We start from the raw sequence: 16,008 nt of genomic DNA, 5'->3' as shown, positions 1-16,008 counted from the left end.
GATGTAAATTTCTCCTTTACTATTCCAAAAATGCTTTATCTGATCTCAAAGCAGAAGTTCAGTCCATAACTGAATTGAATCTCAGCTCACACAAACTCACTTTAGGACACTTCATTAAAATGGGAATAAAATAGCCTACCTCACGAGATTGTTGTGAGGATAAATAAGGATTGAAAGGGGTTATGTGCATCAAAAAGCTGAATATATAGGATTAGTAATCAATTAAGTTTAAGTCAACCAAAGTCAGTGGATTCGGAGTTATGTAAAATAAAAAGGGAGGACCGTGCTGCTGAGAAACACAACAATGACTACAAAAGTGGAACTCTGAAGTTGGGGTAATTGTTTCAGTAGACCTTGTTAAGCACTGATTTTTGCATATTTGAGAAATAATGAAGAAAAGAATTAAGAGGGAAGAGAAGATAGGATCCATAGTTAAAAAAACAACTCCAGAATTCTCCCACAACCATTCCAAACCTTTTAACAAGTGCAAATTCAATGAAGATGACTGAACTCACGTAAACAATGTGAACTTGAATCACCTGAAGATATGGTTTGCCAACTCATTGTTTAGTGAGTAAATGCAAGTATATAGAAACACCATGGCTTATATAAAACAACATTATGTTCGTCACTTTCCATTTATGCCTCATCTGCACTATACATTTAAAGCAGTATACCATGTGGCTTCTCCCAAATAATCCTGGGAACTGAAAGTTGTTTGGTGACCCCTATTCACCTCACAGACCTACAATTCTTAGAGTGGTTTAAAGTTCAATCCTTCTTACCAGGCAACTCTGCAAACTGCTGCTCTGTGAAAGGAATAGGGCTCTCCTAACTCTCAGCATCCCCCTCTAGGATGCACACCATAACGTGGTGAGGGGGTTTGAGAGTGTCAAAGAAGCTGAGAGCAATGCTGTCAAGAGTCTAGACGAGTCTAGACCAAGAGGCTAGACTCCTAGCAGGGGCACCCAAGGAGGAATGGTCAAAGCTGAGACACCAGACTAAGATGCATCCAAACTCAGAGGAAGGCAATGGTAAAATGGAAATGGTCTGCCTTAGATTCCAACTTATGGCTACCGTATGAATAGCCTTTTCATTGTAAGCGGTATTCAGTGGTGGTTTACCATTGAATCCCTCTGAGGCTAGTCCTCCCCAGCTGGCTAGGACCTGCTCAGCTTGCCACAGCTGCACAAGTCAGCCCCTTCCTTGTCCGCAACTGCCACCTGTGGGGGGCAACTGGGCTCCATGGGACTATGCAGCTTGCCCATGGCTACACAGGTGGCAGGGCATGTAACCCCTGAGATCACTGTGGGGGTGATCTTTAGCTGGCCCTTTACACCCAAGAGAACTGAGCGGGGATTTGAACTCACAGACTCTGGACTCCCATACAGGCTCTCCTCCCCACTGTGCTATACTAGTTGTAGGCAATGGTAAACCACCTCTGAATACCTCTTACCACAAAAACCCTATGAACGCAGTATCCAAAATGCAACATGAGATAGTGCTGGAAGAGACCCCCCAGGTCAGAAGGCACTCAGTGAGCTACTGGGGAAGAAAAAAGGACAAGTAGCGCTGTGACTAATGATGCAGCTGGGTCAAAGCCGAAAGGAAGCCCAGAGGTTGATGCACACAGACGTGAAAGTAGAGTCTGGAGTTGTACGACGCACACAATAGGAACATGGAATGTGAGAAGCATGAACCAGGGAGAGTTAGAAATCGAATGTATCAACATTACAATACTTGGTGTGAGTGAATTAAAATAGATGGGAATGGACATTTTTAATGAGGAAACTACAAAATATTTTATGCAGGAAATGAGAAATTAAGAAGAAATGGGGTTGCTTTAATAATGAGAAGTGACATAGCAAAAGCAATCATGAGCTTTGGTGCAAGGTATGAGCGAGTTATATCAATGAGATTAAACGGGAAACCTATTAACACAACCATCTACGCTCCAACGGCAAACGCAGAAGAAGAGGAGAATTGGAGAGATTTTACACAGACGTACAAGAAGAAACTGATCACACATCAAAACAAGATGTGCTGACAATCATGGGGGACTGGAATGAAAAAGAAGGGAACAGAGAAGAACTAAGAATTGTGGGGAAATGGGGCTTAGGAGACAGAAGTGAAGCAGGAGAGAGACTTACTGAATTCTGTGAAGCCAATAATTTGTTTCTTGCAAACACATTTTTTGAGCAACTGAAAAGACAACTGTACATGTGGACATCACCAAATGGTCAGTATAGGAATCAAATTGATCATATAACTGGTAGCAGGAGAAGTTCCATACTTTCTGCGAAAACAAGACCAGGAGCATACTGTGGTACAGATCATGAACTGGTAATATCGAAAATCAAAGTAAAGCTAAAGAAGACCAACAAAGCAGTCATAATGCCAAAATACAATTTAAATAACATCCCAGAAGAACATAAAAATCAAATATGGAACAGATTTGAGGATTTAAACTTAGTTGACAGAGAACTCGAAGAACTATGGAGTGAAGTCAGAGACATCAGGGAAGAATGTAAAAAGACAATACCCCTAGTTAAAAAGAGAGAAAGACCTCAATGGATGACTGAAGAAACTCTTAAAATGGTTAAAGAGAGAAGGAAAGCAAAAGAAAAAGGAGACAGAAACACGGTTAGAACCCTAAATGCAACAATATAGTGACTAGCATGTAGGAACAAAGAGAACTATTACCATAGTTATTGTATAGAAATACAAGAGGACAACAAAATGGATAGAACAACAGCCCTATTTCAAAAGATTAGAGAAATTAAAAGAAAACTTAAACCAAGGCTATGGATGTTGAATAATCAACAGGGGAACACACTCACTGAACGAGATGAAATAAAAGGAAGATGGAAGGAATACACTGAAGAACTCTATAAAAGAGATGCAAGGATGACAGATTCATTCATGAAGGACCAGAAATTTTGGAGTGTGAGGTGAAAGCTGCTCTTAAAATACTTGGAAGAAACAAATCACCAGGAACAGATGGCATACCAATAGAGTTGCTACAAGCTACTAAGACTGAATCTGTCCAACTATGACAAAAAGTTGTCGACAAATATGGAAAACTAAACAATGCCCACAGACTGGAAGCTTTCGATATATATCCCAATTCCAAAGAAAGGGGATCCCAGGCAATGCAGTAATTATTGAACTATTGCCTTAATATCCTATGAAAGTAAAGTAATGCTCAAGATTCTACAACAAAGGCTCTTACCATATATGGAGTGAGAAATGCAAGGTGTCCAAGCTGGATTTAGAAGGGGAAGAGGAACCAGAGATCATATTGCAAACATACGTTGGATAACGGAACGGACCAAGGAATTTCAGAAGAAAATCACCCTGTGCTTTATAGAGTACAGCTAAGCCTTTGATTGTGTAGAAAACCTATGGAATGCTTTAAAAGAAAAGGGGGGTGCCACAGCATCTGATTGTCCTGATGAGCAACCTACACTTTGGACAAGAGGCTACTATAAGGAAAGAATATGGAGAAACTGACTGTTTCCCCATCAGAAAAGGTGTGAGACTTGGATGTATTTTATTACCCTATATGTTTAATCTATATGCAGAACATATCATACGGAAAGTGGGATTGGACCAAGATGAAGGAGGTGTGAAAATTGGAGGGAGAAATAGCAATAATTTAAGATATGCAGATGATACCATATTACTAGCAGAAACCAGTAATGATTTGAAATGAAGGCTGATGAAAGTTAAAGAGGAAAGCACAAAAGCAGGACTATAGCTTGGCATCAAGAAGACTAAATAATGACAACACAAGATTTATGTAATTTTAAGGTTGACAACAAGGACATTGAACTTCTCAAGGATTATCAGTACCTTGGCACAGTCATTAACCAACATAGAGACAATAGTCAAGAAATCAAAAGAAGGCTAGGACTGGGGAGGGCAGCTATGAGAGAACTAGAAAAGGTCCTCAAATGCAAAGATGTATCACTGAACACTAAAGTGAGGATCATTCAGGCCATGGTATTCCCCATCTCTATGTATGGATGTGAAAGTTGGACAGTGAAAAAAGAGTATAAGAGAAAAATCATTTGAAATGTGGTGTTGGAGGAGAGCTTTGTGCATACCATGGATTGCAAAAAAGATGAATAATTGGGTGTTAGAACAAATTAAACCAGAACTTATCACCAGAAGCTAACATGGTGAAACTGAGGTCATCATACTTTGGACACATAATGAGAAGACATGATTCACTAGAAAAGACAATAATGCTGGGAAAAACAGAAGAGTAGAAAAAAGACATTTGGTCTTACCGTAAAACGGTTTTCTCTGTGCATGTCAAAAGCTGATCTCAGGTGAGTAGCTAGGTCCACCTAGCGGTTGAAGGTACAAGAGTGCTTTGTCATGGACAGATCACTGCTTGTTGAAGTTTAGACTTTCAGTAGCCTTTCCCCTCTGCAAGGGTGGGGGACCTATTAAATTGGTCCACCCCCGGAGACTAATGAATCCTGAAGGTTTTCAAAGGGCTCTGGGGGATTTTCCGGGTGATAGGACTGGTGCTCCTGTTGAAGCCCTGGCTGATCTGTGGAATGCGGAGATGACCCGGGCTGTAGACACGATCGCTCCTGCGCGCCCTCTCCTGTGTAGAGCTCATACAGCTCCTTGGTATACTCCAGAGCTGAGAGCGATGAAACAAGATAGGAGGCGGCTTGAGCGGAGATGGAGACGAACTCCCGACGGATGCAATTATGCGCTGGTTTGTGCTTCTACCAAGCTGTATGTAGGAGCGGTGAGGGTGGCGAAAAAACAACATTTTGCTGCCACTATTAAGTCATCTCTTTGCCGCCCAGCGGAGCTTTTTAGAGTTGTCCAAGGGCTACTCCATCCAGGCCTGCAGGACATGGTAGAATCATCGGTGGCCCGCTGTAATGAGTTTGCTGAGCACTTCCAGCATAAGATCTCATGCATCCGCCGGGACTTAGACTCCCACTTTATAGCAGTTGATCCTAATGAGGTGTCCGGAGCACAGTCTTGTCATGTTTTATTGGATGAGTTCCAGTTGGTTCAGCTCGAGGATGTGGACAAGGTGCTTGGACAGGTATGTGCAACCACTTCGGTACTGGATCCTTGCCCCTCCTGGCTAATAAAAACTAGCAGGGATGGAACAGCCGGCTGGGCAAGGGAGGTGATAAATGCCTCTTTACGAGAGGGAGTGGTCCCTGGCTGTCTGAAAGAAGCAGTGGTGAGACCACTTCTGAAAAAACCTTCCTTGGACCCAGAAAATTTCAGCAGCTACAGACCAGTAGCGAATGTTCCATTCCTGGGCAAGATCTTGGAACGAGTGGTTGCTGGTCAGCTCCAGGCGCTATTGGATGAAACCGATTATCTAGATCCATTTCAATCGGGTTTTAGGCCTGGTTTTGGCACTGAGACGGCCTTGGTCGCCCTGTTTGATGACCTATGTCGGGAGAGAGACAGAGGGAGTGTAACTCTGTTGATTCTCCTTGATCTCTCAGCGGCTTTTGATACCATCGACCATGGTATCCTTCTGGAGAGGTTCGCAGAGTTGGGAGTTGGAGGTACTGCTTGGCAGTGGTTCCGCTCCTACTTGGCGGGCCATCTCCAGAAGGTAGTGCTTGGGGAACACTGCTCGACACCGTGGGCTCTCCAATGTGGGGTCCCGCAGGGTTCGGTTTTGTCTCCCATGCTTTTTAACATCTACATGAAGCCGTTGGGTGTGGTCATCAGGAGTTTTGGAGTGCGTTGTCATCAGTATGCTGATGACACGCAGCTCTACTTCTCCTTTTCATCCTCTTCAGGCGAGGCTGTCGATGTGCTGAACCGTTGCCTGGCCGCGACAATGGACTGGATGAGAGCTAACAAACTGAGGCTCAATCCTGACAAGACTGAGATGCTGTTGGTGGATGGTTTCTCTGATCAGATGGTGGATATATACCCTGTCCTGGATGGGGTTACACTCCCCCTAAAGGAGCAGGTTCGTAGTCTGGGAGTCTTCTTAGACTCTTCCCTTTCACTTGAGGCTCAAGTAGCCTCGGTGGCACGGAATGCGTTCTACCAACTTCGGTTGGTAGCACAGCTACGTCCCTATTTGAGTAAGGAGGACCTTACATCAGTTGTACATGCTCTGGTAACCTCGCGTTTGGACTACTGCAATGCGCTCTACGTAGGGCTACCTTTGAAGACAGTTCGGAAGCTACAGCTAGTGCAAAATGCAGCGGCCAGATTGTTAACAAGGACCAAGCGGTCCGAGCATATAACACCTGTTCTGGCTCGCCTGCACTGGCTACCAATATGCTTCCGGGCCAGATTCAAAGTGTTGGTATTAACCTATAAAGCCTTATACGGCACGGGACCACGATACCTGTCGGAACGCCTCTCCCGATACGAACCGGCCCGTACACTACGGTCTACTATGAAGGCCCTCCTCCGGGTTCCAACTCAGAGGGAGGCCTGGAGGGTGGTGACAAGATCTAGGGCCTTCTCAGTGGTGGCCCCCGAACTGTGGAATAGTCTCCCCGAGGAGATGCGCTTGGCGCCGACATTGTTATTCTTTCAGCGCCAAGTTAAAACCTTCCTCTTTTCCGAGGCATTTTAATTTAAGTTAACTTAATTTTTAAAATTTGTTGTAACTGATTTTAATTGTTTTATTTTTATATGTTTTGTTGTATTATATTGTGTGATTTTATTGTATTTCTTGTGTTCACCACCCAGAGAGCTATTGCTAGACGGGCGGTATAAAAGTCTAATAAACAAATAAATAAATAAACAAATAAATAAATAAATATAAAGATTTTTTTTTACAAGGACTTCCTGCTCTACACAGCTCCTTATTTCAGTTTTTGATAACTAGTCAATCAACAGGAAGAAAGAATAAAGAGAAATAATAGGAACCATTGACACAAAACAGGAGACAACAGCACTCACGTGCTCTCTGCTCTAGGCCTAAGATGAAAAAGACAGTGATGGCAGCCCAGCTCTGCAGTAGCCCTGAGATCACCTTTTGACATGCACAGAGAAAACTGTTTTACGGTAAGACCAAATGCCTTTTCTCCTGTGCATGAAAAAGTTGATCTCAGATGGGGCGTACCAAAGCTGACCCATGTAGGGTGGAAACATCACTAGGCTGATTACACTGGTGATCTGGGAAAAAGTGATGTAGCACTCTCCTCCCAAAAGCTGCCTCTGCTGGTGCATATGTGTTAATCTTATAGTGTTTAATAAACATATTAGGCGAGGCCCATATAGCTGCTCTACAAATCTCTGTGATAGATGCGTGGCATGAGAATGCTGCCGATGTGGCTGCTGCCCTAGTTGTGGGCCACTATCCTGGCTGGCCAGGCTAACTTTAGAGAGGTGTAGGCCAGTGTGATACATGCCTTGATCCACCTAATGAGCGTGGACGAAGACACTTTCTTCCCTAAAGATGCTGGGTGGAAGGAGACAAACTATCTGTCTGACGGAGATGTTTTGTTTTAGAGATATACACTTTCAGGGCTCTTCGCACATCCAGTGAATGCCACGCTTTCTCTGTGGGGTGAATGGGATTAGGAAAAAAATAACCACCTCTTGCTGACAGTGGAAGGTAGACAGTACTTTAGGACAAAAAGAAGGGACAGTACGTAGGACTACTCTATCCTTATGAAACACAGAAATTCTTGTCAACAGACAGAGCATTCAACTCAGTCACTCTCTGGGCTGAAGTAATGGCCACAAGGAACAAGACCTTAAAGGATGAGAGACGTAGGGACATTTGACTTAGGGGTTCAAAAGGGGGCTTTTGTAGGGCCGTTAACACCTTGTGTAGATCCCAAGTTGGGTAACGATGAATCGTGGGAGGTGCCAATGCCGTTGCCCAAGCAGAAAATGCCTGAGTAATGGATGAGATCCCAGCAGTTTCTCTGGAGATGTAGACAGAACCACCAAAAGGGCTGAAGACTGGCGTCTGAGAGTGTTTCGCCCAAGACCCAAGGACAAGCCATCCTGTAGGAAGCAGAGAATGTCATTTATACCTGCTTTCCTTGGAATTAAACCCTTCTTTTGTGACCACGTCGAGAAGGCCTTCCATGTAGTCTCATACATTCTAATTGTGGAAGGGCGTGTTGAGGCCATAATAGTTTCACCACTTGAGCTGGAATGCCTCGTTTTAAGAGGCATCACCTTTCAATCTCCAGACATGAAGCGCCAGCCATCCCGGGTCTGGGTGAAGAAACTGTCCCTGCAACATTAGGTCTTCCCTGAGGGGAATTTGCCATGGAGGATCGATTGACAGATCGACGAGTTCAGGAACCAGGGTCTCCTTGGCCACTAAGGAGCTATCAGTAGAACTCTTGTCCTTTCGGCTCAGATCTTTTGAACTACCCTGGGAATGATTGGAAGAGGTGGGAAGGCATAGAGTTGTCCTTGGGCCACTGGAATGTCAGACCATCTATGCCTTTTGCCTCTGGTGTCACGTATCTGGACAAAAATCTTTTCATCTGGCAGTTGAGGTGTGTGGCAAATAGGTCCACCTCGACTCTGCCAAAGCATCTCACTATATCCTGAAAGGCCAACGGGTGAAGCTTCCATTCTCCCTGATGCACCTTCTGTCTGCTGAGCCAATCTGCTTGGCAGTTGTCCTCCCCCTTGAGGTATTTCGCAAGGATCAAGTCCACCTGTATTTCCGCCCACTGGAACAGCAGGGCAGCTTCCTTCTGTAGTTGTGGGCAGCGTGTGCTAGAAATAAATTTTCTGGGCTGAGCATGTGCTCACAGGCAGCCTGTTCCTCAGTTCTACCTATATGTCCTGCCACTAAGTGATAGACATCAGGGCTCTATTAAAAACAACCCCTGGTTTAATGTAACTGATTAATTGATCAATCATTGCAATCATAATTTACAAATCTTATAAACATTATCAAAACTATTCTATCTCAGTTAAGAACTAAAATTTAACTTTAACAAAATGACTATTTAGAACTTTCAAAGCTTCTGAACCAGCTCTTTATTTATTTAGCCTGATTAACAAGTCTGGGAAAGTAAAGAATCTAAAAAGTAGACAAAGTATCTAAGTGGTCAGCATTAATCCTTTGCCAGTTATGGTATACACCTCCTCTCCAAGTATTATAAGTGTAAATGGCTCTAGTTGGTAGATCACTATTTCAGATGGATATTCTTGCCTTGCCCTGACTTTAAATGTAGAATGGATAAGGAATATCTGCAATGGATCTTCACACAGTGAGCTGCCTCCAGAGGCCAACTCATACAACCCCCAAACCATACTTAGTCATGGGCAAAAAACCAAAGTTCATCTGATTGTTCTATCACAGGAGTAGCCAACGTGCTGACTTTCACATGTGTTGGACGATAGCTCTCGTCATCCCTGACTATTGGCCATACTAACTGGGGCTGATGGGAGGTGGAATACAACATACTAACTGGGGCTGATGGGAGGTGGAATACAACAATATCTGGAGAGCACCATATTGGCTATCCCTATTCTATCACATTACTACACTGATCTTTGGAGCAGCACAAACAATTAATCTGTATACACCAGGTAGGAGCTAAACATCTATTTGACTACATGACTGATCAATGAAACAACTGCTTGATAGTAAGATTGCTTGTAATAACTGCTTGTAATAAATGCTGAGCAAGTGGTTATGTGAACTAGCTGCCTCCTGTTAAAAAATATCATACATTTAGGCTTAGCTACTTCCTTTCTCCAAGCCTGCACCATACCAATGACTTAAAAGGATAACCCTTAAAAAAAGAAATTCTCAAACTAGATATTCAATAGTTATTTGCCCTGTATTTATTTTTGAAAGTGTGTTACTTCTTTAAAAGTTAATCTTCACACAAAATTTCTGATTAAAATAAATGCAGCCAGTTATGATTTAATGTAGTATCTGAACATGAAAGAAATTATTTAGACTGTGAACCAAGTCAAAGACAAAGGTTATGCATGGGAAAGCAACATTATTCAGCAGGCTAATCTACACGTAGCTAGCAGACATAAATAAAATTACCCAAACTTCTTTTGCGAATGGATTTGGATCCAATTGAGATACCATGTTCGCTATAAGTGTATCATCATCAAATGTTCAAAGGATATTGTAGAACTCAACATGAAAATAATAATTATATTGAACTCACATCTCTGAAAGACATTTAAAATGTACCATCCTAATTCAAAAGCTTGTCTCAGTCCTTCAAAATGAAACTTGCCATGTTCAGGTATGAAATTTCCAATTCAAAACAATGGATTATGGAGTAGTAAGGAAGTTTAGGAGTTTTGAAAGAAGCTTTGATGCTCCAAGATATCAAATTCCTTGTAACTATGTTTTCTATATTATACATTTTGAATGCCCATCTGCAGACATTTCCCAACTACTGTTCTTTCAACACACAAGCATTTATTAGCTACTCCAGAGGAAAACAGTTTGGAATTAAAATAATCACAATACTCCACACAACCATCTCTATATACTTGCCTATGTTCTGTTCACCAATAGCGTGTTCACAATGCATTTATTTTTGCACATGCGGCAAGCCTTTTGCTTCTCTTTGCTGTTGCACTGATGTTAAGCATGTTAAAAACAGGACATTTTGAAGCAGCTGATTTTAGAGGCATTTGCAGAAATCATGCAAAGATTGAGACAATAACTGTGAAATTAACATTTAGAAATGCTTCATGTAAGAAGTGAGATGGTAGAGTTTTATTTGTTTTTGACCATTTAAAAAACTCTCAAAATATAATAGTAAGCCAATTCTGTTTCATTATGGGTCATAAACATTGCTCAAACTAAGATTCACTCCCATGTAATCATCTGAATGTCAGAAGAGATTCACAGAATTATGTGACTAGTCATTGTTGTCCAGTTCCTTGCCTTGAGGGCAGGATTCTTTACACTGCAAACAAATCCTACAGTCTAAACTTGAAAATCAGTTCCTATAATAAATAATCCAACGAGCTGCCCTTAAAAGCCACCTCAAGTTTTATACAAACACTTTACACAGCAAGAATGCAAACATGAAAAGAAAACACATGCACATATCTAGAGCACATATCACACTAAGCTACATCATGTTCCTTATCCACTCTCACCTTCTTGCACAGCCACCTCGGGCTCACTTTTCTGTGAGATGGTCAGTGCCTCCACCGGCTCTTCCTTTGCTGGGAGAGGTGGAGGAGAAGTACCTTTAGCAACATGATGAGTAATCTGGGTCTTGCCAATGACAGGTGGCTGAACTCTAACTGCAGGGTGATGATATAGCTTGTTTCTGTGAGAGCCAGAAACCGTATAGCCCATTCCACCAGGGCAGATTTCCTTAAAAGCAGCTAGATTTGGGATGGGAAAACATTCCTTTTAACAGTCTAAAAGTGCATATTTTGACACACTGGAAAATATAATAAAAAAATCTCTGACATTAACAACATTTCAAGAAATATTATCTATTCTATATTAAATCAAAATCACAGAATATATGAGAGTAGTATTGTATAAGTTACTTGGGACTTAAATTGTTGCCCCTAGAAAAAATAGTTCACTTGAGACTCACCCATTCCATTCAGATGTTGAAATATGTTATAACAGTAACAGCATCTAAATGAATCTAAATGAAATTATTGGCCATTTGGACTTAATGCTAGACTATGGTTTAGTATTATGTGAATGAGCCTCAGGCTTGTACGTTATTTCTTCCCCTCTGCCAAGGCTTTGAAGAGGAGATATATTTCATTGTGTGGTATTTAACACTAGTCCTACTCAGAGTAAACCCACTGAAGTGAATGGACATGACTAACTTAGATTCACTGATTTCAATGGGTACACTCTGAGTAGAAGTTAGTTGAATACTAATGGTTTACGAAATTGACTTATTCATTAACCATAGTTTAAATGAAACAGTTCCTAGAGTTTGGATGTAATGGTGAACTCTGATTAGCTTAAACGCAGAAGCAGATGCTTCCAATCTTTTCCTTGGAGCTGCAACAGAGCAGGAGAGTTGAGTATGTAAACCCACAGTTTGCAAGCCCTAGGCTTGTTCACAGAATGTGAAATCATAGTTTAGCATAAATGTCAAACTGACCCAAGTATAGTGGAAGTTTTCATCTGCATTTTGTTGTTCTTCATGTAGTACAAAAGGCTAGAATTCATTACTTCTGCAGATTATTGAAGTACTTTATTCTGTAATAGCATCATTTAAATGATGCTATTACAGAATAAAGTACTTCAATGGGGGACAATAATCTATTACCTCTTGCCCTATTTTATTTATTTATTTATTTATTAAATGTATATCACACCCTTCCTCCCAGAAGGAGCCCAGAAGAATATTTAAATGTATGCAAATTTACAATTGCTAACCTAGAAGCCAAACATAGAAAAATGGATGGCAGTAGAATTGATTGGCCAAGTTTAAAAGCAACCAGGAGACACCTGAAATTATGTTCAGTCCCCTCACATATCTAGCTGTGCACATCCAGTCATCTACTTTAACTGTTGATAGCTAATTGGCCACTTTGGCTGAGTCCCTATTACTCCTAGCTTCTGCGCTACCCAGCTGTCCTACAATCTTTCCTGCATTTCCAGATGCTTCCCCACAACACAGACCCAGATTGGATGATATGCTCCCTGATCATCTTCCTATGTACAGTAGGTGAGTGAAATTGCACCCTCCTGCACCTATCCCATCTCTGAGATCACTGGATCTCAAGATGTAGATATAATTTTAAAATTGGGCATACATGCATAAAATCCAATGCAGACAGGCATCAACACCACATCCCACTTACAAACCAGCAATCAACAACACCATTTCTGTCTTTGTGTATTTGATTTTATGCACAATATACCCAGCTAAAATGCTAGGATGTCTGGTCTGCATGGAAGACAGGGCAGGAAAGCTTGGTGGGCAGAAAAGCATAATCTCACACCCCTACCACATAACAGAGACTAAACTGAGAGAGTACTGTCTGATCTGGTTTGTAACAGTGTATCTGTAAATAGCAGAAAAGATTCTCAACATTTGCAGCAGTTGTGGTTAAACTTGCAAGATGTTACTTTGAAGTATTTTCTCTGCAACCATTCACAGTACAAATTAAAGTGTCTTTAATGAAAGTCACAATGCTCTGAATTAAAAGATAGCTTGGTTGCTCAGAGTTGATTGGGCAATTTGGGATTTGTGAATCTGAACTGAATTCTTTTAATTTCATTTCATGTTTTAAAATATTTTAATTGTCTTGATTGAACCTTTAGCATGCTAGCCTCCTTTCTTTAACATGCCATCAAAACCAAACCTAAACTTTACTCCATGAGATCCAGCCTTGACCCTGAGTTCCAAGGATCTGCATCAAACCCATAATAACTCCTTGTCAAAGTGTTTCACACATCCTAAGAATGTCAGTCTCTTGATCAGGAGAATTTGGACATTTTGGAAGGGTTTCTTTGAGTTGCAAACTCAAGATCAATTATGCTGCAGTTTTAAAACCCTCAGTTGCATACACTTTTTAGTTTATTCATACCCATCATGTGATGTGACCCATGCGGTAAGAAAACACCACTCAACAAATGAGGAATTTATCTGAATTTGCAAGCTGGTAACTGCACAGCAGAGGAAAACCTTTTCTATGTTTGTTTAAGGAACGGTTTTTATTAAGAACCGATACAACCTACATAATACTATATTATAGGACACTTTGCTATGTGCTATATTTGGCCTCTATAGTTGACTTTTGTTTTTATTGTATTTTTAATGTTTTTTATCCTATGGTTGTTATTGTTTTAACATGTTGTGAACTGCTTTGATGTTTTTAACAAAATAGCAGTATACAAATATTTTTATAAAGAAATAAAAATAAATAATTATTTTATGACACCATGCTAGGTTATGCTACATGCAGTGTATAGTGTGTCAGTGCAAGTATATTCTTTTTCTGGGAACCTCTTACCTGTTCCTGGAATGGGACATTTCTCACAGTGAGGGCCCCAGGCCTTGCCAACACTGCAACAGCAGAGCTGCTTGCTGAGCTGAACAGAGAGAGGGTGCATACACTGCTTTCCTGTACTGACAAACCGGTAGCAGGGCCCTTTCTCTTCAGTGACCATGGGATTATCAGCTGCAGCAAAAAGGGAAGGAGGACGCTAGAGTTTACATGACAAACAAAACAGAGAAACTCTATAGGAGTTCCACCACCAGATTAAAAAAAAGTATCAAACTGCTATATGAAATCATTAGAGAGGTAAAGATGCCAATGTGTCAGGACAAAAGTATTTCTTATTTATAATGAATCATGTCAGAATGCAACACAAAAGTAAATAAGCCCATACGGTTTAGAAATAAAAGCCAGTGATCAAATTAGAGACTGCCATGCTCTAACAACACAGAATTAAGAGAAAGCCTTCCTTCCCATGCAGAAGCACTGAAGCAGAAGCTGAAAGCAGGTGAACAGCAAAAATACAGAACATTGACAGATCATGCACTCACTCCCAACACTCATATAATGAGGCTATGTCATATGGGACTGCAAAACGGACACTCTGAATTGATATGCAAGGTCATTTTAGTCAATGAAACAATTACATTCTTTAAAGTCATTACTAGTCAATAAAAGGCAATTGACAATGAAAAAAAATTACATGAACGGAACTCAAGCCCTTCCAAAAACATATCAAGCTAGCAATACTATCACCCATCCCTTGCCCCATGCTCCTCTATTTCACACAAATTCATGTGCTGAAACACTCTACTAAAATTTAAAATTCCTTCAGTCAACAGAATCAGTAGTATTTTTGATCACAGCTCAAATCAAGATTTAGCATGATAACAAGAGATTAGACTACATCTGCTGTTACTAAGAATTTTTTTAATCATCTTGGCAAGTCAGGAAGTTTTGATTATGGCAAAAGGAAGACAATGTAAAGGATGTGGCTGCTGGAAGGAAAGCCAACTTGTAAGTGATAATGGCTTATGGCACACCTGCACAACTTGTAGCTCCCAAGCTGGACTTCACTCTGGATGTATGGGGACCCAGCAAGGGCTCGATAAAGCTATTCTGTCTCTCCCCCCCTCTCTTTAGGACTCCAAAAACAAGAGAGTTGCCAAGAGCCTGGCAAGACACAATACCTAGGTGATGGTCTGCATTCACCTTGATAGGTCACAAGCTGTGCAGACATATCATGATTTCACTATAAAAAGATAAGGCTATTTAAGCCAGATTCCAAGTCTCTGGAAAGCTCAAAAGAGTATTTTTAACTGTAAGGATTATATATATATATACACCTTACAAAACAGCTAGTCAAAATTTCAGTATCAGTCAAAAGGCTACTGAGAGCTATAGGCATCAATTTGCACATGCCCACTTTAAATGAATGGAGGTTGCACAGGAGCAGTGATTGGTGGATTTCATCATTACACTTCATCCATACACTATCTGTTGAGTAGTAGTGATTCAGGATGCTAAAGAAACAATTGATTACTCTCTTCTTCCATCAAATAGAGGATCTTCATCATTCTTTAAAAATTTCGCAAATAACGATCAAACTGAAACAATACAGGTTTGCTTTTTTGAAGTCCAGTTTTGCTCATACATAAAAACAATTATAACATTGAATTATTATTGTCATTACTATAATTAATCATTATTATTCTGCAGCAAAAGGCTTGAAACAGGATGAGCTCCATGCCACCTAGCTGCCATACAAGCACAAATATAGGAAGTCACAATTTCAGCCTGGAACAATTTATATCAGGAGTAACTCATCTACGCCTTATGAATCACTTGAGGCATTTAAATGGTTTAGGTGCAGCTGCTGGGACAATTTAAAATGAATTGAAGAAGAACAAAATTAACAAATGTGGGAGAAAGAGAAAGACATGCACACAACAATCTGATCATTCATGTCTCCCCATTCTTTGCCCTGGAAAGAAGGGAATCTGGGAAAACTAGGAGATAGCATCACAAACATCTGGGCTCTAAGAAGTATTAAAACTGTTTTCTGAGTTGGGGTGAAAGAGGGAAGGTCTG

General features: G+C 40.9%; 1 protein-coding gene across 1 annotated transcript in view; it reads right to left on the bottom strand.

Moving 5' to 3' along the window:
- Nucleotides 1-16,008, bottom strand: part of LTBP1 (latent transforming growth factor beta binding protein 1) — a 366,037-nt gene that overhangs the window by 130,132 nt on the left and 219,897 nt on the right. Inside the window, exons 13-14 of the mRNA XM_061626114.1 lie at nucleotides 13,933-14,100; nucleotides 11,089-11,322 (exon numbers count right to left, since the gene is read on the bottom strand). Coding sequence (XP_061482098.1) covers nucleotides 11,089-11,322; nucleotides 13,933-14,100 — 402 coding nt within the window. The remainder of the gene's footprint in view (nucleotides 1-11,088; nucleotides 11,323-13,932; nucleotides 14,101-16,008) is intronic.

Source organism: Rhineura floridana, chromosome 4 (assembly GCF_030035675.1).
Source record: "Rhineura floridana isolate rRhiFlo1 chromosome 4, rRhiFlo1.hap2, whole genome shotgun sequence".
Classification (NCBI taxonomy): Eukaryota; Metazoa; Chordata; class Lepidosauria; order Squamata; family Rhineuridae; genus Rhineura; species Rhineura floridana.
The sequence above is the reverse complement of the archived record's forward strand: the minus strand, read 5'-3'. Positions and strand labels throughout refer to the sequence as shown.